Source organism: Lissotriton vulgaris, chromosome 10 (assembly GCF_964263255.1).
Source record: "Lissotriton vulgaris chromosome 10, aLisVul1.2, whole genome shotgun sequence".
NCBI classification, from domain to species: Eukaryota; Metazoa; Chordata; class Amphibia; order Caudata; family Salamandridae; genus Lissotriton; species Lissotriton vulgaris.
Window position 1 is genome coordinate 862,074,647 of NC_141698.1, and position 23,947 is coordinate 862,098,593.

Consider the following 23,947-nt stretch of genomic DNA (forward strand, 5'->3'; position numbering starts at 1 on the left):
TTTTAAAAGATTCGGGCGACTAAATAAAAAAGCAGTTTTAGCGAAATCTAAAGATGCCTATCTGAATTACAGTTTAATCAAAAGCAAATCCAATTTTTTTCCTATATTTAATCAGAAAGAATGCCTTGACACAATTAAGTGTAAACCTATGAAAGGTTTGGATCCAAGATACACACTAGAAAGGACCACAATACTTTTTATACACAAACGGTTTCTAGTGGCACAAGTTAAATACACAATTCAACATGTGACGAGCCGGTGTTTTTAATCCACAAGCTTGTGTGGTTTATTTCACAATTATTTTCATATTTTTTAAAACCAATATACACATTAACAGTATGTCATGTTAAAGAACACAATTTCACGGTTTACAATTGCATACACAAACAATACAAATTGTTTGACACTACATAACATCGAAAAACACATTGATTTTTTTGATGTTATGTAGTGTCAAACAATTTGTATTGTCTGCTTGTGTGGTTTATTTCACAATTATCCTCAAATTTTTTTCAACCAATATTCACATTAACAGTATGTCATGTTAAAGAACACAATTTCACGGTTTAACTTTACATACACAGACAATACAAATTGTTTGACACTACATAATTTCGAAAAAATCATTGATTTTTTCAATGTTATGTAGAGTCAAACAATTTGTACTTGGATGGCGGAAGATTTGCATTTAACCTGCATATTAAGTTTAATAAATCAAAGACCAATCAAATACAATCCAGTACAATCATACTCTCAATCAATAAATTCCACCCTTAAGAAATCAAGTTTTTATCATCTCACATCTTGGTTCTTCTGCTTGCAACCCTTTGATAACTAATTGGTGTAGTGATTGGTAAGAACTCTTACAGAAAATACTTAACTTTATTTGAACTAAGCCAACAAATAGATCAATCGCTCACCTTAAAAGATTAGATCAGTTAATAACAATAGCAAAAAGGAAATATGGGAAGCTGCTAAAGTTATTTCTGAAGAATCAATGGTCTGCATGCTGACATAATGATATAGGATGAAAAGAGCGATACTGACAAGAAATACTGGAAATTTGTAAGCGGTATAAAGGCACAGCTTGGATGAAATTACATCTTGCAAATAAAACACTCAATGCTAAAATTATTTTGGTCTTTAATTAGCTGGGGACAAGGTGCTACAGAGTAGCTCAAGATCATTTAATATTGTACGACACCAGGAAATTTTATTTAGATGATCTATATGCTATCTGTTTCTCCACCACACCTAATCTTTTGAATTACTCAAATATTGAACGGCACATTTCCCAATAGGAAATAGAAAGTTTGATAAAGAAGTCCCATTCTTTTCAAGCAGTAGTCCGAATGGGCTACCAATTGTTGTGTTAAAAGTTGACCCTGATCTTTGGAGTGTATTACTCCTCAACCTATTTTTACAGGTCCTTGATTTAGACATTATTCCATCTTGTAGAAAGCGGCAGTAATACATCTTTTACATAAAAATGGTTCGTAGAGGGATCAAAAACATTACCGACGCATTTCTCTCCTAGATGCTGAAGAAAAATTATTTGTAAAATACATATTGGATAATCTGTATACTTGGGCTATCAACAACAATGTAATTCCACTTAATGAAACCGCCTTTAGACCCGACTATTCAATGGCTAACAATATCATACCTCTTACAGGAATTCAACCGAGCAAATTACTAAAACTTATTCTTGGAAACTCAAAAATCATGTAAGTCAAAAACTTTAACTCCTTGGGCTTAACAGTGGATAATAAGTTAACATGGTCAAACCACATTTCACATATGAAAACTAAAGCCCATGTCATTGTACAATCAGTTAAAAGATTCTCAAACATCTATGGAGGTTGAGACATTTCTCAATCCATTCAGGCATTAGACTCTAAGCTCACATCCTCCTTATCATGTGGGTCATTAGATATTCAGGAAAAGGTAAAAAATGACGAGTAAAATTTATGTAGAACAAAGTTTTTTATTGAATTTGTCTATTCATCACAGCAAATCAAGACTCGAGTTATCTTTGACATAGATAACAGCAAGATATTTCGCTGCAATGTTAAATTAGATGTTTGATTGCATGAAGGCTGGTGAAAACTCTCTAAGATTCCTGCTGTATAAAGAATCAACAAATATAAATGGATATACCACTGAATTGAGCCTTGGGGCTGCAAACAAGGTACTTACCAAGAACAATCTACCACCACTATCCAACCTTACAAAGTTGCCTTGATCTGGGTGCAAGGGCTTAATAAAACAGATTACGAGAAAGAAAAGCAGACTAGTTGACCTGACAACTTCAGAGCAATACAGACGTGCATACTATACATTAGAATCATATACCTGCTTGGAACAGGAATATTTCACTTATTGTTTGGGACTGGATGTAAACTTAAATATTTAAGATTTCGTCTTCTGTTTACTCCGCTGTGACAATTCGAAGGCTCATGGAATACGGAAAAAAAATTTGAAGTCTGCATGTGTTATTGTTAATTGCAGGACCATTAGGGAATCTATTGCGCACTATTTTTCTGCAAATGACTGCGAAATTATTGGAAAACTTCACACATTCTTATACCTTACCTCCACCTTTTGAAAAAGTAAATAGGGAAATGATATTATGAATGTTTTACACCTTTAGCATTGTCTTAATTATTTATGTATCTCAGCACGTGATTTTAATTATTGTAAAGGATATTTTAATATTTCCCTACAATAAAATCATTTATTCAACTGCAAGGCTCAAACATAGAGTATTTTGAACCAGAAATAAAAAGCAAGTTTGGACTTAAAGGAAAGGGCCTTCAGGGGTTCCTGTGAGGCAAAGTCCTGCTCAATATCAAGAGAACACTCCGAACTGGTTCACTGCCAAATGGCAAGTGATCTATACAACAAGCCAGTGGCACTTTTTGGTTTGGAATGCATTGAGGCACCCCACCAATATAGACTAAATCACACTAAATCAGACTTCAATTTAAGGTAAAAACAGAACAGATGAATGCACAAACAGTATGTGGCATGCCTTCTATTGTGGAATGGTGCTTTCATGGTGAGGATGTCACTCTCATGGTGAAGTGCTATTCTTTTTTGTCTGTGTCACTTTTATGATGGCGGGTAAATTCCATGCTGGAAACGCTAATCTAATGGCTTGGGTTTCACTCTTTAGGTGGCATGTCACTCTCATAGCGGGAGTGCCCGTCCAGTGGCATGATGTTACTATTATGTTAGAGTGTAGCTTGTGGTTCGAGTATCAATTGGAGTACACTGATGTAATTATCATTGTGGGATGCCACTCTCATGACAGTAGTGCCAGTCTAGTGGCATTGGTGTAACTATTATGGTAGGTGTAGCTTGTGTTTCGAGTGTCAATATGAGCATACAGGTGTAATTTTCATTGAGGGATGTCTGGCGATAGTTTAACTCTAGTAGTATTGTAGTCACTCATACAGTGAGGCGTAACTCTCCTGGCAGAAGTGCCACTTTGCACTGGGTCACACGTAGGGTCGGATGTAACTCTCTTAGTGAGAGTGCCCATCTGTGGACAGTGGTATCATTGTCATAGTGAGATGTTACTCTCTTGGCGGGGTGCCACTCTAGTAGTAACTCTGTCACTCTCATGGTGGGATGTAACTCTTGGGGTCTGAGAGTCAATCTGAGGGCAATGGTGTCAGTCTCCTAGTGGGCTGCCACGCTCATGGTGGTAGTGTCACTCTAGTGGCAATGGCATCACGCTTACACTGGAATGCCACTCTAGAGGCTTTGGGGTCACTCTTACTGTGGCTGTAACTATAGGCGGACACGGCTGTCCTTTTCACAGTGGGATGTCTATCTAATGGTGGGATGGGTATCTTTGCCGGGAGAAACAAGAGGTCAGACCAGAACAGAAGTATGAATGTCCACTATGGAATCCAAAGTTAAACTGGCCAGTCAGAGGAAGCAAAAACGTACTCAAAGTATATTGCTTTTGTCTCTGGCCGGGACATGTGTTTGATACACTGCATGCTTCTCTACTATAGTCCCTTCCTTCCACCCCATACCTTGGCGACAAGATTTTAGGGAGGAGGGATAGAGGAGGAACGTCTCAATGAAATAACCTGTCATTTAGAGGAGCACCGTCTTGAAACAGAACTTGCAGTTTAGAGGTATCAGATTATATAGAAAGCTCATGTTCTGTAAATCTGGTTTGTTTGCTCGCATGCATTAGCTGTGTTACATTTTAACATTGGGATGGATCCATTTCTTATGTGTTATTCTGCAAAGACCGTACTTTTATATTTGAGGACAAAATGTACATGTGGTATGAATATAAATTGAGATCCTTTACATATTTTGCTAGGCTGTTTGTGGTTATTGTGGCACAAAAAGCACTTTTAAGGCCAATTCTTAGGACGTATGAAATATTAGATCATACGGTTTATTGACTGTGAATTTTTTTTTAAAGAGTTTTAACTGACCAGTTTTTAACTTTCGTATTATGATGCGATTTGTGCAATAGAAAGGTATTTATTTGCTGGGGAGAGTTTTCTTTTTTTAAAGGACTTTTAATTGACCGTTTTTAAGGAGTATATATCGTTATTATAATGCATGCAAGGGTTATTTTAAAGAATGGATAAACATTTTTTTTGACAGACTGGCATTACATTTGACTGAGTTTTCTATTTAAAAAGCCGTGGAGCAGCAGCCAAAATTGCACCTTCCCTCCGTCAGTGTCAAGCCGAGCGCGCGCGCCCCCTGCCCGACCGGCAGGACAATCCCGTGCATTTTATTAAATTGCTCTTAAAGCTGCACCGATTGAAGCGATTTGAGGGAAATGATATCTAGAGATTGAAAAATCAGATTGCGCAGATGGTGTGGCCTAAAAGCCTGTTGCTCGCAGTGTGTATTTTAATTGGCCACTTCCCAAAACTTGTGTTTGTTTTCTTCAATATTCTGTTAGTACAAAGGCGGAGACGCTTTTCTTCGCGGAAACTGAAACTACTGCTAAATTAAAACAATAATTAATTCCTCTGTGGGAACGCGAGAGGAGTGTTTACGATAGTGAATACAAGATTAGAGGAAGGACTCACGAAGAGGCAAACGATGTAAACGTTAGCAGCCAAACAAAACCTAAAGGAGGCAGTGCCTTATTTACAAGCCCGGTGCGCCGCCGGTGCGTCACTTTTAATGTGGGGGAAATGACGTACAAGCAGCGCAGTGGGCTTGTAAATAAGCCCCCTAGGTTTATTTAAGGCCTCCAGTTTTCCGTTTTCACTGATCATGTAGTGGTGGAGCAAGAAGTCACTTTTTTAGGACAAACGTATTGATCTTGTTTAGGTCTACACAGTCTACACATCTAAGTGGCTATTGTGACAGTGGCGACTTTGCTTAGCCACTTGCTCAACGGAAGTCTTCATTTGGGAAATGGGTCTATACCTTCCCTAGGAAAAAAACTATTTTTTTCAGACCACTGGATTTTGGATGTTGTCAAGGAGGGTTGCAACCTCGAATTATCTCACTTTCCTCCAGGTTTAGAAGGGAAATAAGATACATTAACAGAGGGACATACAGCCAGATTCATCAAACTAAAATCGGCTCGCAAAGGGCCAGATTCTGAGAATCTGGCCCTTTGCGAGCGCTATCTTTGGGATTCATCATCCCAAATACAAAAATCGCAATTCTAGAAATCACAAAATTGCGATTAATTGCATTTAAAGAATCTTAATTTTAGATTCCTTAAATGCAATTCATGAACCATTTTAAAATTGCGAATTCGCAATCTGGGGCCGCTATTTACCGTGAAGTCTAACTACGTGGTAAATAGCAGATACGAAAGGCATGTGTGTGCGCAACATATGTGCACACATCAACTTCAGGGATGCAACAGGGTGTACTTTGGACACCCCTGCACCCTTGAAATCGCAATCTCAATTTGCGAATCACTAATTGCGATTAGCAAATTGAGATGGTCTTCCCATTCATTCCTATGGGCCTCTAGGCCCATAGGATTGAATGGGGAGATATTCCTTAATTGCGACTCGCAATTTGCGAGTCGCAATTAAGGAATTATTAGAAATCGCTATTTTTTAAGTGATTTCTTGATGAATAGCATTTTGCTATTCCTTAATAGCGAATCGGTATTTTTCGCTATTAAGGAATCGCAAAATGTGTTCTTGATGAATCTGGGGGATTATCTTTTGGAAAAGGGGGCAATTGTGCCAGTGCCTAACTTAGAACCGGTCCCAGGATGCTTGCTTACGGTCCAGGGAGGATTCAACTTGGCAGTTCGGGCTGAACTGTTCCCATGAGGAGAGGGGTCAAGATTGATTTGCATATGGCTGGGTCCAAACTGGGGTGGCATGGTGAGCAAACAAATGATGGATTTAACCAAGATTTCTTGACTTGGAGTGAGTGTTTGATTGATTCAGCATTCCACCCATTATTTGTTGCCCCAGTGTTTTTCACCCAAGTGGGATGGGTATCCCCAGATGTGGGTCTCTTGCTCAATGTGCAACTGGATTCAAGGTAGCCTGGCTGATAAGGGGTGATACCCGAAACCAATCCCAGGATGCTTGTTTACAGTCCAGGAAGCAGTTTGGGCTCGACTGTCCCCATGAGGAGCAGGGTCAAGACTGATTTGCATACCGCTGAGTCCAAACTTGGGTGGCAACTGCAGCATAACTAGAACAGGGTCACTGGGCTTAGCCCTGTTATTTCCCATTAATAAGTGTATCAAACACTGAGGGCTTAAAACATTGAGAGCGAGCACCAGGTCCAAAGGTCCAAATATGTATGTATAAATCTACTATTCTTATAGATACGACCCCTCCCCTCTGATGGTATTTGCGACTTCAAGATTTCTATTTTATATGTGGTGTCAAAGAAGGACCAAGCTCAAGGCGCTGGATCCTGTGCACAACGCCTAGGTGGTTTATTTTATAAAATAACGTGGGGTCTGGCAAGTGATCAGATATTTAAATCTAGCTTTTATGTTTGCATCTAATGCCATTACCCTCGAACTAGAACTGTTTGTGATCATCTTTTATTAATTTTTCTAACAACTATTTTGAAAGGATTTTATTGTTATAATTCAGTCATACCCCATCACTTTATTTTAAAATGTTTATTTTTTCTTTTTTAGTTTTCTATGTCAGACAATTTTACTGTGTTTTATCTGTGTACTGCTTTTATGGCCTACGGCCGAAATACAGTTTTTTGACTGACTGACTTACTATTCTTAACTTGACATCTAAGTACCTTGAAGATCGTCAAGGTACATAGATGTGAAGTCAAGTGTATTAAACCTATACTTACCTATATACTTACCTTCACAATATTTTAGTCCTCGATATTTAGACCCCATTATATTTTGTATTCCAACATCGAGTGGAAAGCCATTATAGGAAGTGAAACAACATGCACTTCCCATTCGATTCAGGAAGGAAGCCTTTCATATTATCCAGGCATGGGTCATGCCAATAGAGTTTTTAACCACAATTGACTTGTGCGTAATCTATGCCCTACTCTCTTTGCCATTGAAGTGTCGTGCGTTTTGTGGTACCATGGTGCTATTAGGACTTCATTGACCCACCATTTTAGCTCAAATTAGCACTGCATGTGCTCTCAGAAGTACTGCTACCTTCTGTCAGCCTCATACATTCTTTTCAAATTCTCCTGCTATCTTTCAACTCCCATGCCTTGGTAAATAGGTATTCCAAACAGTGGTGCCTGATTCTGAGACAGCTGCAGATACTAGGAACGAAGGTGTGCAAGAAATGAGGCTGGGTGATCAACCTCAAGAAAATTAAAGCTGGTACCAGCATAATAGCTGGACTTTATGGGCACATTTTAACCCTGTCAACAAGAAAGAATGTATCCATTTCTTAGGGGCAGCAAGGCTACAACTTATTTCAAGGCATGTATTGTTAGCTCATGCCTTGCAGTGGCTTCAAAAGCAGGGTGATATGGCATCATGGGGTTTAATGTTCTCATGGACATGACTGTACCTGTAAGAAATAGTCAGGCCCATTCTGATAAATGATTTACCTGATTCAAGGAGATACACATTCTAGTGTCCATCCTCAACAGACAGAATCTTTAGTGGTTAACTATCAAATGATACTTGTTCAGGGGGAGGATTTAGATACCTTAGTATCCGCCCATCCTCACCACAGACACCAACTTGTTGGGATGGGGGGTGTGAGAGGGGAGGGTTCGGGCACCGCTGGATCCCAGATATGCATGACTAGAAATTAAGGCCATCCAATGAGAGGAAACTCTTAGCAATTGTTAAAGCTTTTCAGGCATTCATACAATGATAGTTGGGTCACTCTGTGGTGATAAAGACAGACAACTGCTTACAGTGATTATCTCCTTGCTTGGGGGCGGCGAGTCATTCTCGGTCTCTCAACAAGGTACCTCATACATTGGGTGTTTAAATGGATTTCTGTCTTTATTGTCTACCACCACTATACATTTGAAATCAAAAAACGTGCACGTCGACAGAGTCCAGTTTTCCATTTGTCCCAGCAGTATGATATAATAACGGTACTATTCAGTTACATTTGTTGTTGTTTTGCTTTGCATTTGTTTTTTTTCAGACCTGGTGTAACAGATTTCTCCATGTCAGCTGCACACAATCACACACACACACACACACACACACAAACACCCACACACACACAAACAAACAGAACAACAACGTAGACGTTGTATGTTCTTTCTCTAATCTGACCAGGTGTTCTTTTGCTCACTTTTTCAATCAATTCTCAGGATATTGGCAAACATCTGAAAGAAGAAGGTGTAAGAGTTATTGGTAATCCATTGGTGACTTTGCATGTCATAGCCCCCTTACCTCTGACAGACAACTATGGTTCCAGAGCACTTACTTCTCACCTATCTTTCTATGGTGGGCCCTTTCTGAGCAGAGAAAATTTCCCATTCGAAGCTGTCCGTGTGGAGAATAAATGGCTAAGTCGTTGACATCAGTGGTTGTCCAAAGGCAATGGCTTAACCATTCAGGTATCTCATAGACTGCCAATTACCTGGTAATAATTTGCCTACTGCATGCCTTTTCATTCATGGTTCAAGAAGAGACATCATTTCTAGGTTGAGACCCTCTCCTGATTCTTGAATGTTTTCTAAGGAAATTTTCATGTGTTAGCAGTTTTTCCATAAGGGCAAAACTGGCAGCAGACAGGCTTTATTATCACTGAGGTCACGTATTTAGCACATAAAGTTGCTTCCAGCCTTGTCCTTTGCCACAACAGAATGAATTCTCAGGTCTCGATGTGAGACTATTCGCATTAAACTTAGTCTCGAATACCTATCTGCAGGAGGTATCTCTGCAGGTACTTTCTGCTGAATGGGGGCTTTACACGGCCATCACATCAGACTAATAGCATGGTGAATAGACTACTCTTATGCACAATCTTTATTTGTGGGTTCTTCTTAGTGGCTTGGTGCTGTGTCCTTCTCCCAATATTGTGTCAAAAGTCTTATTGAAATTCTCAGTGCTGCAGTAAATTGTCCTTCGTGTTTCCCAGGGTTCTTCTGCCTCTTCATAGGAGGCAGGGACTAGTTTCTTTGATGTGTTTGGGACAGAGAGAATTTAGCTGAACAGAATGGACTCCTCCAAGAAACTGAAGGCATTGTTTATGGCATTTGGACCAGGTTGAAAATGTATTTTGGTGCTATTGAGTAATTAGGGGCACCTGGCTGTGCCTTTGGCCTGTGAACAGTCGGTCACTCCACTTCTGGCATCAACTTTGCATCTCTACACATAAGAATTAAGAGCATTTTGGGCTGAAGTGCAGAGGGTATCCATTGCAGATCTTTGCACGGGGACTACATAAGGCCTCCTTCCAAGGTCCCTTTCATTTCCAGCCCCATAGTAATCAAGAGATCTGAAGGAACACCACAGATCTGTTTTCTTTCTCTTGGAGATTTTTTTCTGCTGAAAGCAGCCTAAATCTATTGATGAAATCCCATTAAAAATGAGGAGCTACCAGAGGACACTGCCCTCAAATTAACATCTACTGCAATGATTCCTCACTTCCAATTGGACATTAAAGGTCCCACTTGCAAGCCAAGGTTACTAGGCCTCATTGGCTTTACCGGCAGCACCCCTAGTATAAGTAAATCATGAAGCGTTATCATTGGTTGGGATACTGGGCCATGCATAATGACAGCCTTAGTAGTCCCCACACCCAGCTGCGACCCAGTACATTATGATTGTAGTTTAACCTGGTACATGCCCATTTGAACTGTTAAACTGATTTCAGTGTCACCCTGAGGTTTGCTGTGCTATATGTTTTATTAGAGAATTCATGGGAGTTACAGTATACCATGGTTTCTGCTGTTTTTCTTAGTCTTTAATGGCTTTCTAGACAGCCCCATTGATTAGGGCTGGAAAATAAAGAGGGACAATTCTGCAACGCCCTGATTATGTAGTGGTAATGTTAATTACACTGGATTCGACTCTTCCTTATTGCAGTCATAAGACCACCAATCTGCATGTGATGCTAGAGAGTGTGAGGTGTATCACCCTGTGATTGTGCCTTAAGACAAGAGTTCTAGAAAAATCAAATACTGAATTTTACATCCTTTAATGAAGGTAGGGAAACTTTCCTCCTTAACATGTTGAGCTTTCTGCAAAATATTTATCTATAAAAGGTACACTCATGGCTTTATTTGTGCTGTTGGTTGGCTACATCCCACCAACATGAGAGAGGGAGGAGACCAGCATGCCAATATTTACAAGATGTCAGAAAATAAAAAAAAATTGACAAGGTAAGTTGGAAAAAGCTTGAAGATGCCAATAGCTACGAAGAATTTGCCCTGTCACAAGTATTCAATGTTAACATCTATCTGGAAATAGGAAACCAGCATTAAATAGTTTGCTGAGCATCCTCGCACAATTATTGAACAAAGTAAGCATAAAGAGGTTCCCGTGGATGAAAATGTTACTGTCCATGCTGATGTAGATAGATTGTGCTCTCTTACAGAAAAGGACCCTCAACCAGCCTATACCAGCACTAGGAGGTAGTCCTCCCACTTTGCAAGTCTCAAACATTGGGGTCGATCATCTACAGTAGGTACTGGCCAGATAGGCCAATGGGATGATTTGACTGATCCCTGACTCATTCAGAACCAACATTGCAGATCCTTTTGAGTGACGTGCTTTGTTCATGGATCTAAATGCAGATTGTACACAGCCAAATAGGGTGACTACGCAGCCATATTTGTGTATAGTTAGTGGCAGCAAACCTTCAACTACAACTTGGAAATGATAGAAATGTTAGCTGTTGGGTGAAGATTGACGAGGCTTGTGAGGGTCAGCTTTGACTTTTAATGATCAAGGATCTCACCCAAGCATTTACATTCTGATAGTGATGGGCGGCAAGTAATAGAGCTGTGTGGCACAGCGTTGTGGTCAGTAATGTTGACCTACAATAATACTGTATTCACTACATCACCTACCACAACATCATCAAGCTAAACATGTTGTAAATAACGAATTTTCTCTGATGCGTCCCTCTCTTCGCTCTGAAACATTTTTTGTTAGATGTGCAATACCTCAGTGCACAACTCTTTGCCCAACTCTGTCCAAAGTTTAGATCCATCCCCTGCCAAATATTGTCAAACTATTTGGGGCTAGGATTATCTTTTGTGCTAATGACATTCACCTTTTTAGACAAATCCTCTTTATTAATACAGAAGCAATAATTAAGATATCTTTGTTCAGTCCTTGAATTCATGAATTCTAACTTTTTGAAGTTAAATGGAGCATAAACAAAGATTCTACTCTTAGGAACAAATAACCTCCAGTCCCCTACATTATGGCCCACCAATATTGGACCTCCATTCAAACCTGAAAACAATGTGAAACTCTCAGGACTTCTCGTTGATATAGAACTAAGTGTGACTCCTGATGTCAATTCTGTGGTCAAGTCCTGTTTTCACCAGCTTGAATTGTTACGTGAGAGCTTAATATTTGTTGCTAAAGAACTTGAAATCTCTGTAGTTAAGTCTTCTGCTCATTCTCAACCTGATTCTGCAAAAATGTGCCACCCGGGATTTCCTGCCGAAGCTGTTTTACAATCACAGCAAGTCCAAAATCAGACATTTCGATTGGTTTCCGATCATGATCAGTTTCCGAAGCCGGTTAGGGCTTTTATTGGGTTCCTGTAAAAAGACACCTACAATTAAAATCCCACTGCTACCGCTACAAAGCTTATAATAGTAAACACTCCATGATCATTCAAGGCCGAATTCCTAGATATACCTGCAATATCTTTCTTCATTCTAACAGCATACTGTTACTGCCTATTCCCTGCACAGCAAAAAGCAAGATTAGGGGGAAAGCTTTCTCTTTTCTTTCTCCGTGTTTATGGAATTCACTTCCTAAAGCAAGTCAGTTGAGAGAGAGTCTCTCAGCATTTAGAAAGGCTCTGAATACGTATCTATTCTGTTAGTACTCAGTCTCAGCTCTCTTATTGTCTTTACTTAACCTGGTCTTTAAATCTATTGATACCATGAGGCCGTTGGGGCGACATTCATTCATTCATTCAAGGTAACTATTCTTACCTCCACACGTGCTACAGTGGTTAAGTCCATGTAGTATGTGATATTTTTGTTATGCGATGTAATGCATGCGATACAGTGTACTATGCCAAAAATAGCCATCATCGCCAGAAATACCATTTCCAAAAAGTGGATGGCAATATTGCAATATCAAGCACTATGCTCGCCCTTGTGACACTTAGGTCTTTCCGTGGAGGAAGACACTGCACCTTGTCATAACGCAGCACCTAAAGGCAATTTGCTTCAGAGTGCACATAGCGGAAGATTCCTGAATCACTCGCTCTCTCTACCTCCCTTCCCTTGTGTCCAGGGTCTGGGACCCCTGCAGCTTTGTAGCCTAGGCTCTGCTATCAGATGAGTGCCCGTCCGAGACCTTGGTCTGTAAAGGAGTTGGAACGTGGATGCTTGTGTGCGCCAAAGATCACAACAGTGGAAATCTGTGTGATATGGGAAAGAATTTTGTAGCACATTACTTAATGGGCAGTTATACTGTGACACAGCAACAGGTGTGCAAGTACTTTGTGGCACCGTAACAGGTGGGTGAGTATTCTGTACACAGGGATCAGCAAAGTAATTGGTGGCCGAGAATTCTGTGCTGACATTCTTTGACACAGTGACTACTAAATTCAAATTGCGTGGGTAAGTAACTGATGAGGTATTCTGGGGCATAGTAAATGATGTGCATGGTCTCGAGACAGAGTACCTACCTTTGGAGGGTAGGTATATTTAATTAATTATATGTTTGTAAACATTTCAGATATTCGCTCATACATTAGATGCTTTTGCAGAATGATGCTATCAGCACATGTGATTCATACAGCAGGTCAGTGTCAAGGTGAATTTCAAGCGGGCTCCTCTATGGCACAGGAACGTACACTGACAATGTATCTAGTACAGGAAGTGTACAGGGTATTACTTCTGCGGGACCATTTCTTATGAGGGGTAATATATGTACAGTGGCACTCTTTTTTCAAACAGGCAATGTTTTCTCCTGCCGCACCAATAAATGTCTGAAACGTTTATACGGTGCATTGAGAAGTGTACAAAGTTTAGGTTAATAAGATGAAGTCCTGTGGATACTTGTGAATGAGTATAGTGTTATTGTGTATTAGAGACCACACAAACATTTACTAAGAGAATAATGAGAAGATGTCTGAGTGAAGGAAAGGAAAGTCTAGGCAGCCTGGAACCAATACCTCTTTAGCCCAAATGTCTACTACTAGCTGATTCCACTTGTTCTGCCCTTGAAAATAATGTACTCAAGATCTGCCTTCCCATTACTAGGGTGTCATTTCAAGGCAACATAACATATGCTTTTGTTGTGTCACAACTTGCACATAAACAGATGGTCAGGGATGACCGTTGTTTGCATCCATGCAACTTTACCTTCCAAGCCGGCTGTAGAGCTGAAGTGGGCATGGGACTCCAAGGGTTATGATGAGAGAGACATGGTCTAGGCTGCTCCCGGGCTCCCTTGTCCCTCAGGATCTATTCATATACCCATGATTCTCTTCGTCTTGTACATGGAATCAAATTGGTGTTTGGTGGATTTGTTGGCCATCTCCATGAATCAGTTTAAGATGTACCTGTCATCACCCAACAACTGAGGCACTTTCTTGTGAATAGGGGATGGGGGGGGCCTGCAGGAGCTAAATTTAAATGTCGCAAAGACCAGCCTCATGCTGATCACAGAACGTTCTTGGTGTTAAATTGCTCAATCTTGGCTCCATAAATGTGCCTGGACAGAGCTGGCTATCCAGATAAGATCCAGGGTCCTCATTGTGGACTCCGGTGTGAGTCTGTATCCTAATATCCAGGCCATGGCAGATACATGGCTTGTACAATGTTTAATGTGAGTCAACACTCGCTGATGGTGGTCCCTGTCCTTTTTAATCAGCAGACTTTGACCCAGAGCGACAGAGATAAAGGCAGAAGTGGGAGAAAGAAGCTGAAAGAGGCAGACATGTACACAGTGAGAAAGGGAGACAGCAGGAGTGGAAATGAACATGAAAGATTGACATAAACAGACAGGAAGTTTAGAGCGGTACAAGAAAGAGGCAGGAGGAGAAATTAAAGCCAGGCGACTTTGGTATTTGGCAAGCGCGGCATTCACCAGCACAAAGGCTCTTTAAAAATGTGGACCGCTGCACTTATTTTTTTTTTAGAAATTGTGCAGTGGCTCGGTGATTCCAATTTCTTGCTCATGCATTGCGTTGTAAACCGGGGTCTCACCCGCTGTAGACTTAGGGAGTGTAGTGCTGGCTGGCATGCCATGGTTTTATCCCTCAGTGCAGCACTGAACATTGCAGCTCAGCTCTTGTCTGAGGCTCACAGATACAATCATATCATTCCATTCCCCACTCCTGCATTGCCTCTCTCTTGATGCCAGTTTACACTTTACAGTGATGTGTCTTGCTAAAAAATGTATTCACATTAGGTCTCAGCAGAAAAAACGAATCACTTCTGCCGGTCACTGATGATCTAGTACCAAAGCTTGTTTGCATTATTTATTTATGCATGTATTTATTTATTTATTACTTTATTTATGTCTTCAGTCATTTAATTATTTATTATTTTTGTATTTATTTTTGGAAAATGTCCTCTTCAAAATAACAAGAGCAGTTATTGAATCAGATATACTTTCAGAGTTTGTTGTAGTAGGTATTTATTGATTTTATTTGTATTTGTATTTTTTTGGTTAATGGACAATTCAAAAGTAAAGTTATACAATCATATAAACTTTCAGGGATGGTTTTAATAGTTTCGTCGGGCAGTTTCTCATCCATGGGCCATGTTTTAACCTCTGTGGTTCCTCAGGGGTCGACCTTCACACTTTTTAAATACCAATATTCACCCTCCGGGTGAGCTGGTGGAAAGCTGTCATCTTTCCCTATTCTCCTTTGGAGAGGATACTCAAATCATATTTTCTTCATCATCCGCTCAGGACCAAAGCTCCACGTCTCTGAACCTGTCTGGCTCAGGGTGCCTCATGAATAACGATTCATGGAAACTGAATGGTGAAAAAACTGAGGTGTTGATTATAGGGAAGAACCTGTGTCTCTGGGGCCCACAACATTGCCCATCTACTATGGGTGATACCCCTACCCCTGCTTCTAAAGTTAACAAGTTAGACTTCTTGGTAGACACCAGGAAGCCGCAGGGGCAATGGCCCCTGGGACCTGTTTCATAACCTTGAAATGATTACAGAAATTCACTTGGATTCTCCCCATACCTGCCCAAAGAACCATCATCCAGGCTCTTCTTTTATCCTGTCTGGATTATGGCAAGAGTCTTTATCTGGGGGTTTATAAAGCCCCCTTGAGACGCTGGAAGGTTGTGCAAAATGCAGCAGCTAGGCCTATCTATAGATTGCCAAAATATGCCTCAGCTACTTCTCTTCATCATGAGCTACATTGGCCAGTTGTGCAAAAATGTGTCCAATTGAAGGCAATGTGCTATGTCTTTAAAGCAAGGGCTGGGACCGCCCCTCACCTCATCAATGGCCTGATAAAACTCCACCAGGATATTAGATATCTGTGTTCCAGCAGCCGCTCTCTGTGCACTGTCCCCAAGATCAAACATACTCACGTGGGAGGTCGCTTCCTCGCGTTCTTGGACCCTACGCTTTGGAATGCTCTTCCAGAACATCTGAGATTTTGCACTTCACTGCTCTCCTTTCAAAGACAACTGAAGACCTGGCTGTTTTGAATCCATCCGAGCTGGGGAGAAACTCTTTCAGTTGCTAAGAGTGCTGGGAAAGTTCGAGTGGGTAGCTGTTCACGCTTTGTATATTAAATTAAACTAAGCTAAGGGAATGTGTTCGGAAGAGTCTGGTCTTAAGATATCTTCCACGAGACCGGCTAGACGGATTTGGGAGTACTTCCTGACCTAATCATGTGTGTGAAGCCCTGTACAAATGCTGCAACACAGTGCAGTTCTTTACGTCTGATTTTTCGTCCCTGGTAGTGACTGCTGTCCCCTCATAAAAGACTGGAAATCTGGTTGTTTGTGATTGCCTTTGGTTCTTTGGTTTACTTTTTTCCTAGCGTAGTTGCCTCATGATGTTTTCTAAGCTGCTGCGTTTTGTTGCCTTCATGGTTAATATTTTGACCAGGTTCTTCTGATGAGTGAATTCATCGGTGTGGTCTGTAAAAACTTACAAAAATAAACTGCAGATTATATTTTTTCTCTTGCTAGGAATATTGTACAAAAATAAACTACACATTTTTTCTGCTGCGGGGAAATAATGGTTTGGGGCACTTTGGCAGCTTTCTACATGTTTGATTATTTCAAGAGCTTCTCTTCACAGGTGTCTGCTAAAGCCGAAGAAGTTTTAGAGCTATATTAAGAAAGAGCTGAACCTGAAAACATCACGCTTAGTATAATTTTCTAGAATAAAAGTCATTTGGCCTAGATTATTCCCAAAGCCACGTTTGGACAGTGTTTCCGCACGAACTAAACTTTACATAGTCTTGTATTGGGCTAGCTTGATTACCACTGTGACTTATGTTTTTTTCTGGATTCGGTGGTCCCGAGTCACAGAAAAACAAGCATTGGCAAAGGCAATAGGTCTTATCTATATGAAAGCTTTTGAATCTGCCACTGCCTTTTAGCCATGTTGTACAATGGCATGGCTGCTGTTCACCATGTCTAAAAGTTAGTGGTGTGGCATAGAGTAGAATGTGTAGAGGGAAATAAGTGGCGTAGATTGGAGTGAAATAGAGTGGGGGGTTGGAGAGGCGTAGAGTAGCATAAAGTGGACGGAGAGGTGTAGGGTTAAGTGGTGTAGAGTGAAGTGGCATAGAGTGGAGTGCATAGGTTAGAGCGGTGTAAAGTACAGTGGCTAGAGTGGAGTTCTACAAAGTGGCGTACCGTAGAGTGGCAGAGAGTAGAGTATGGTGGCATAGACTAGAGTGGTGTAGAGTAGAGAGGCGTAGATTAGATTGGCGTAGAGTAGAATGATATTAAGTGGATTCAGTGACATAGAGTGGCGTGACGCAGAGTTGAGCTGCATAGTGTGGAGTGGCATAGATTGGAGTGGCATACAGTAGAGGAGCGTAGCATAGAGTGGAGTAGAGTGAAGTGAAATGGCACAGAGTGGAGTGGCATAGAGTGGCACAGAGTGGTGTGGCATAAAGTGTCACAGAATGAAACGGCGTAGAATGGAGTGGCATAGAATGGAGTAGCATAGAGTTGGGATGGCATAGAGTAGGGTGGAATAGAGTGGGGTGGCATAGAGTTGTGTGGAGTAGAGTGGCATGGAGTACTGTGGTGTAGAGTGGAGTGGTGTAGAGTGACAAATTGGAGTGGCATAAACTGGAGTGCCATAGAGTGGAGTGGCATAGATTAGAGTGGTGTGGTATAGAGTGGAAAGGCATAGAGTAGAGTTGAGTTGAGTGAGATAGACTAGAGTGGCGTAGAGTGCATAGAGTAGAGTAGTGTAGAGTGTCATAGAGTGGCATTGTGTGGAGTGGAGTAGAGTAGAATGGATTAATGTAGAGTGGCATGGAGCAGAGTAGCATGGAGTAAAGTGGTGGGGAGTACATCAGAGTGGTGTGGAGTAGAGTAGAGTAGGGTGGAGTGGCATAAAGTGGGGCAGAATAGAGTGGAGTAGAGTGGCATAGAGTGGTATAAAATAGAGTGGAGTAGAGTAGAGGGGTATAAATTGCAGTGGTGTAGAGTGTCGTAGAGTGGCATTGTGTGGAGTGGAGTAGAGTAGAATGGAGTGATGTAGAGTGGCATGGAGCAGAGTAGCATGGAGTAAAGTGGTGGGGAGTACATCAGAGTGGTGTGGAGTAGAGTAGAGTAGGGTGGAGTGGCATAAAGTGGGGCAGAATAGAGTGCAGTAGAGTGGCATAGAGTGGTATAAAATAGAGTGGAGTAGAGTAGAGGGGTGTAAAGTGCAGTGGTGTAGAGTGTCGTAGAGTGGCATTGTGTGGAGTGGAGTAGAGTAGAATGGAGTGATGTAGAGTGGCATGGAGCAGAGTAGCATGGAGTAAAGTGGTGGGGAGTACATCAGAGTGGTGTGGAGTAGAGTAGAGTAGGGTGGAGTGGCATAAAGTGGGGCAGAATAGAGTGGAGTAGAGTGGCATAGAGTGGAGTGGCATAGAGTGGTATAAAATAGAGTGGAGTAGAGTAGAGGGGTATAAATTGCAGTGGTGTAGAGTGTCGTAGAGTGGCATTGTGTGGAGTGGAGTAGAGTAGAATGGAGTGATGTAGAGTGGCATGGAGCAGAGTAGCATGGAGTAAAGTGGTGGGGAGTACATCAGAGTGGTGTGGAGTAGAGTAGAGTAGGGTGGAGTGGCATAAAGTGGGGCAGAATAGAGTGGAGTGGAGTGGCATAGAGTGGTATAAAATAGAGTGGAGTAGAGTAGAGGGGTATAAATTGCAGTGGTGTAGAGTGTCGTAGAGTGGCATTGTGTGGAGTGCAGTGGCATAGAGCGGGGTAGAGTAGAGTCAAGTGGAGCACAGTAAAGTGGGACTGAGTGGAGTAAAGAGGAGTAGCGTAAAGTACAGTGCAGTGGTGTAGAGTGGCGTGGAGTAGATTAGAGTGGCAAGGAGTAGAGTAGAATGGAGTGGATTGGCGTGAATTGAAGTGAAGTGGCATAGACTGAGGTGGCGTGGAGTGGAGTAGGGAAGAGTGGAGTAGAATGGCGTGGAGCAGAGTGACCATAGAGTAGAGTGGCAAAGAGAGGCACTGGAATTGAGTATTGTAGAATGTAGTGGCGTGACTTTGACTAGAGTGTGTGGGCATAGAGTATAGTGGCATAGGGTGGAGTAGCATGTAGTAGAGTGGAGTGGTGGACGGCCGGGGACCAGGGTTCAATTTCCGACACGGCAGGGTCGTGAACCAAGGTCAGCGGACTCGATAATTCTCGCCTCGGTGCCTACTCTAACAAGGGATCACACTCGGCAACTCTGGGCATTAACTTGCCTCATCTCCACAACGGCCCCCCACAAACGCCGGGATGCCTGGTTTCACCTTGGAGATACCCAGGAGGGAACATCTTACAGGGAAAGCCAGGACGGGTTCCCCAGTGGTCTATAGCGCCAGGACGCCTCCGGGTAGCAGTGCGCTTTACAAGACACACACATTTACATTGCGTTGTATGGTTGTGCGTGTAACTAAAGCGTCAATAGAGACAGCAGTTAGGGTAAAAGCAACATGAATAAGAACCTGTATGCCTGTGTTAAAAGTAGGAGAGCACATTGCACATCCATGAATAATACCGAAACACTTATAAAAAATTAAAAAATGAATGTGTGTTGCAAAAAGAGGAAGAACAAAGACAGGGAAATACACATGTACTTGGTTCAAGGTCAATAGTGGAGCCAACGCAAGAAAGGAAGGAAAGCCTACAGGGCCCAAGCAATCAAAGACTGCAAATAAAAGTGTCAACAAAAACAACTAATTGTATGCTATGGTTGAGTTGTAAGCCCACTGAATAATCAACAATATGTCTCGCAGCACAGCGCATGCGCTGTGGTGGTGACACCCAATGATGGAAATCTGCACCCACAAGTATCCAACCTCACATAGAGTTAGATTTCCAAATGTATGGAATTTCACAAATGTTTCCCATTGTACATCTGCTCACCTGCAGCTGCCGCATATTACCTGTGAGAAAACCCCTCCTAAGTCCCCACCAGTTCTGGGAGTTTTCCGATGTCATTGTGACACTAGTAAGGAGATGTACGCCTGCCAATGACAGGGCTAAATTACACCGTTTAGATGGAAATGATGACATTTGCGCGTGTAAATGAAACGTACTGGCGCAAATGGCTTTGAGAATCGATCCAGTGATTCCTTTCACGCCATTATTGGGTTGGGGCCAAAGTCACGACATCAGATACACATTACATAGCGGCCGCTGGCAGTAACAGCTGGCCTGCTCGTTGCGTTTGAGGAAGGCGCTGCTGGGAGGTTGCAGCCAGGGTCCGAGCTGCTGCATGCTTGCTGCTGGGGCCTCTCAGTACAGCTGGACTCGTTAATGCGAGCCTCGGCACAGCTGTGGCAAACGTCCCTCTTCTATTTATTTGCTTCGTGATTTTACAGCGCGGACCACACAGGGATGCCCCCGTCAGAGGTACCACATTAAAGCATATACATCGCTTAGTCTCTATTGCGTTTGTTTTGCAGCAACATCATCGTCACACTGAAGTGCACATATGTGCAGTTATAGGACCGGCATTAATGAACATAAACGGGAAGCATTTACGAGTGTGTCTGAAGGTAGGACATGTCCTTGCTGCCAAGGTGGCTCGGTGAAATTCGCAAATTGGCGCTGGGTGTCGAGGAACGTATGGGAAACGCAGGACAGTCTTTTTACCCACGTATCTGTCATTGGTGCAGTGGCGGCAGTGGCACCGGAGCTAAGTGATGTGGGAGCCGCACCCCAATTACGGCAGTCTTTTACTTGCAAGCAAAGGGCAGCGGGGAGCATTTTATTTGTTCGCACTAGGGCCTGTGGCACCCTTGCTGCGCCGTTGACTATTTCCATTCCTGGAAGGGTTGGCGCGGTCTTTCATCTTACAGGGTCGATGGACTGAGAAACATGACTTTTGTTGCCTTTCGAGCAGATGGGTATATTTGGCGCCATCTGCATTCTATTAGCAACGAAGGGCAGGCAGGGTTGTTTCCAAAGGACATCCGGCAAATGCCTGTCTGATTGGCAGAGAGTAAACCATGCTCAGATCTGAGGGGGCATGGCCGTCCTGCCGGCGGCGGCAGTGCCACAAGAGCTGGTATGACAAATCAACGTATGGGCTTTTTTTATGTTTGTGTTCTTGTTTTATGATCTGGTGGGCCGTTGTTTTACATTTATTTTCTCTGCTATTAAAACAAGCATTGCCTGCAGCAAATCCAATGTATATAGCCCCCCATACCATTAAAATCACCTACGCAACTTGTCTTTACAAATTCAACACTGCCCCCATTTTCAAATGTGGCCCACTTTTTGGCTATCGATCCGCTAAAAGGGCCACTTTTAATTTGGTGCTGGGCCTATTTTCTGTCTAAGTCTGACTCTGCCTGCGTCAACGGTGTCTCACATTCGTGTGAAGTGATGGTGTGCGGTCTGCCACCTGCACTGACAGGTGAGTGGGAATGAAGCTCCGGCGTGGTGCATTCCACCAGAAAGAGGCGAGGAATGTGATGACGGTGAATACAATACATCGCCGCCCCCAAATGTAACCCACTGGAAACAATATTATATTGTGCTAATATTGCTCGTACTACTACTGATGTGCGAGTATTCAGGGGCTTGTAGGTATTATGCTCTACAATTGTCCAAATCGACGACGCACGTATTTGATCACCCCTAGGCAAGTGAAAGGTTGAAGAATCGTTGGTTTAGATCAACAAGTCACTCGAGATGAAGTCTGTCCCTCTCTCTCACCCTCAGATCCACCCGTCCTCTCATCCCTCCCTTCAGAGGCCACAGACAACTATGCCACCCACGTGCTATGCCACAGACAACTATGTCACCCATGCGCTTACAGGCCTCGGGTAAGTTCCTCGTGTCGGAAGGGTGTTCTGCGCTCCTGGCTCTCACATGTGCGCAGGACGAGCAGAGGGACCCTGGTTACTGCTAACCTGGACCCGCCGCCAGCCCCCCCCCCCCCCCCCCCATAGCACAGGGAGGCACGGTTCGTGGGTGACACCCCCTGGGAGAGAGATGCCCTCGCGCGTTGCCAGCCGCCATCACCATGCCATGCTCACGTATCGCTTCGCCTCAGCCTCTCTCCTCACTTACGTGTTCCGGTCGGGCAGGTGGAAGTCCACGGAGTAGCCGAAGTAGCTGCCCGGGGGGCCGCTGTAGACCGTGGCCTTCTCGGTGTCCAGGTTGAAGGTCAGCAGCCCAGGTACGAGCAGGAGGGGCCCGAGCCAGGCTGGGAACCAGAGGCGCAGACCGCTGCGGCGAGGACCGGGCATCTTCAGGCGGCTCCTTCAAAGGCCGGGGGAAGGAAGGGCAGGAGTTCGGCGCGGGGCAGGAGGGACAGAGGAAGGTGGACGGCTCTGCTGCAGAAAGCGACGGGGAGCCGCGTGGTCACCCAGGAGGGGCTCTGTGTAGTGTGCACAGGCTGAGGGGGTGATGGGGGCTGTGTGCTGCCCACAGACAGGGGGGGGGGGGGGTCGGTGTAATCTATACAGGCAGGGGTGTCTGCGTACTACGCACAGACAGGGAGAGGGGACGCTGTGTACTCTGCGCCGACACGGGGGTGTACTGCCCTCAAAGAGGAAGGGTGAGGGTCGGTGTGCCCTGCACAGATACGTAATGGCTAAATATTCCCCGTAGACAGGGAGTAGAGAGTCTGTGCACTGCTCACTGTCCGACAGTGTCTCTGGTACTACGGAGAGCCAGGAGGCGCTTTGTACTGGCCCAGAGACTGAGTCTGTGTACTACTCACAGACAGCAGGGGGTCCGGTCCATGCACCACTCACAAACAGGAGAGTCGTTCTTAGGGCTCACATACAACAGCTGCTCTGTGTACTGTGCGCAGGACTCTACTGCTCACAGTGAAGAGGGTCGGCAGTGGCGCTGGGCACTACAGAAGACAGGAGGAGGAGGGGGTCTGTGCACTGCGCACAGCATCCAAGTCATCGAGGGAGGGCACTGCGGTCAGTACTCAGTGAACCAGTAGCCTCGATCACTTGGTGGCACGGAATTCCCCGGATTCAGTCACCGCCGAGCCCCCGCAGCCGGAGCTCAGTCCTCCGCATCTGTTTCACCCCAGAAACCGAGATGCTTCTCCGCTGCCTCTGGCGGCCTCCAGAGCGCCACCGCAGCGAGTGCAGCGAGTGGAGGGCACCGCGACCACTGGTCACTGCTGCCGCAGAGGGGAGTCCGTTCTTCTTCACTGCACACCTGGGACAGCGGTGAGTCTGGAATGACTGGACTCCCTGCTGCACGAAATCACTCTCGCTCGTAGCGCCAGACTGGAGACGTGCTGCAAAGCGCTACACTAGAATCCCTGCTGCAAAAAAGGAAGCTCCTCTCGCTCCAGTTCAAATCCAGTGTTATCCTGTGAACTTCATCAGGAGAAGTTTTGCTGGCATATCTTCAAAGGGTTCACTGGAAACGGTACAGCGCTGGAGTCCGCCTGACTCTGCTGCTTACTACATCCAGTGCAAGGCAGAGATGTGCTGCTGAGGCAGTGTCAGCTTCCCCTGCTTCCCTGCATCCAGTGCACTGCCAGGACCAAGAGCAGTGCTTTACTATACCCAGTGCTGGTCTAGACTCTCTCTGCTTCTCATAACATCCACGGCACAGCACGAGGGGCGCCCCCTACAGCTCCGTTTCCTTGCTGTTGTCCTGCTCCAAGGTTCTGCCCAAGAGCTGCGGTGCTGCCAAGAGCTACGCTGTGATCAATA

The 23,947-nt window shown here is 43.7% G+C and overlaps 1 protein-coding gene across 1 annotated transcript in view; it reads right to left on the bottom strand.

Moving 5' to 3' along the window:
• ITGA8 (integrin subunit alpha 8) overlaps positions 1 to 22,637 on the bottom strand; it is a 721,129-nt gene extending 698,492 nt beyond the window's left edge. Inside the window, exon 1 of the mRNA XM_086941818.1 lies at positions 22,329 to 22,637. Within this exon, the coding sequence (XP_086797944.1) occupies positions 22,329 to 22,507 (179 nt within the window). The 5' untranslated portion in view covers positions 22,508 to 22,637. The remainder of the gene's footprint in view (positions 1 to 22,328) is intronic.
• Positions 22,638 to 23,947: the final 1,310 nt, after the last annotated feature.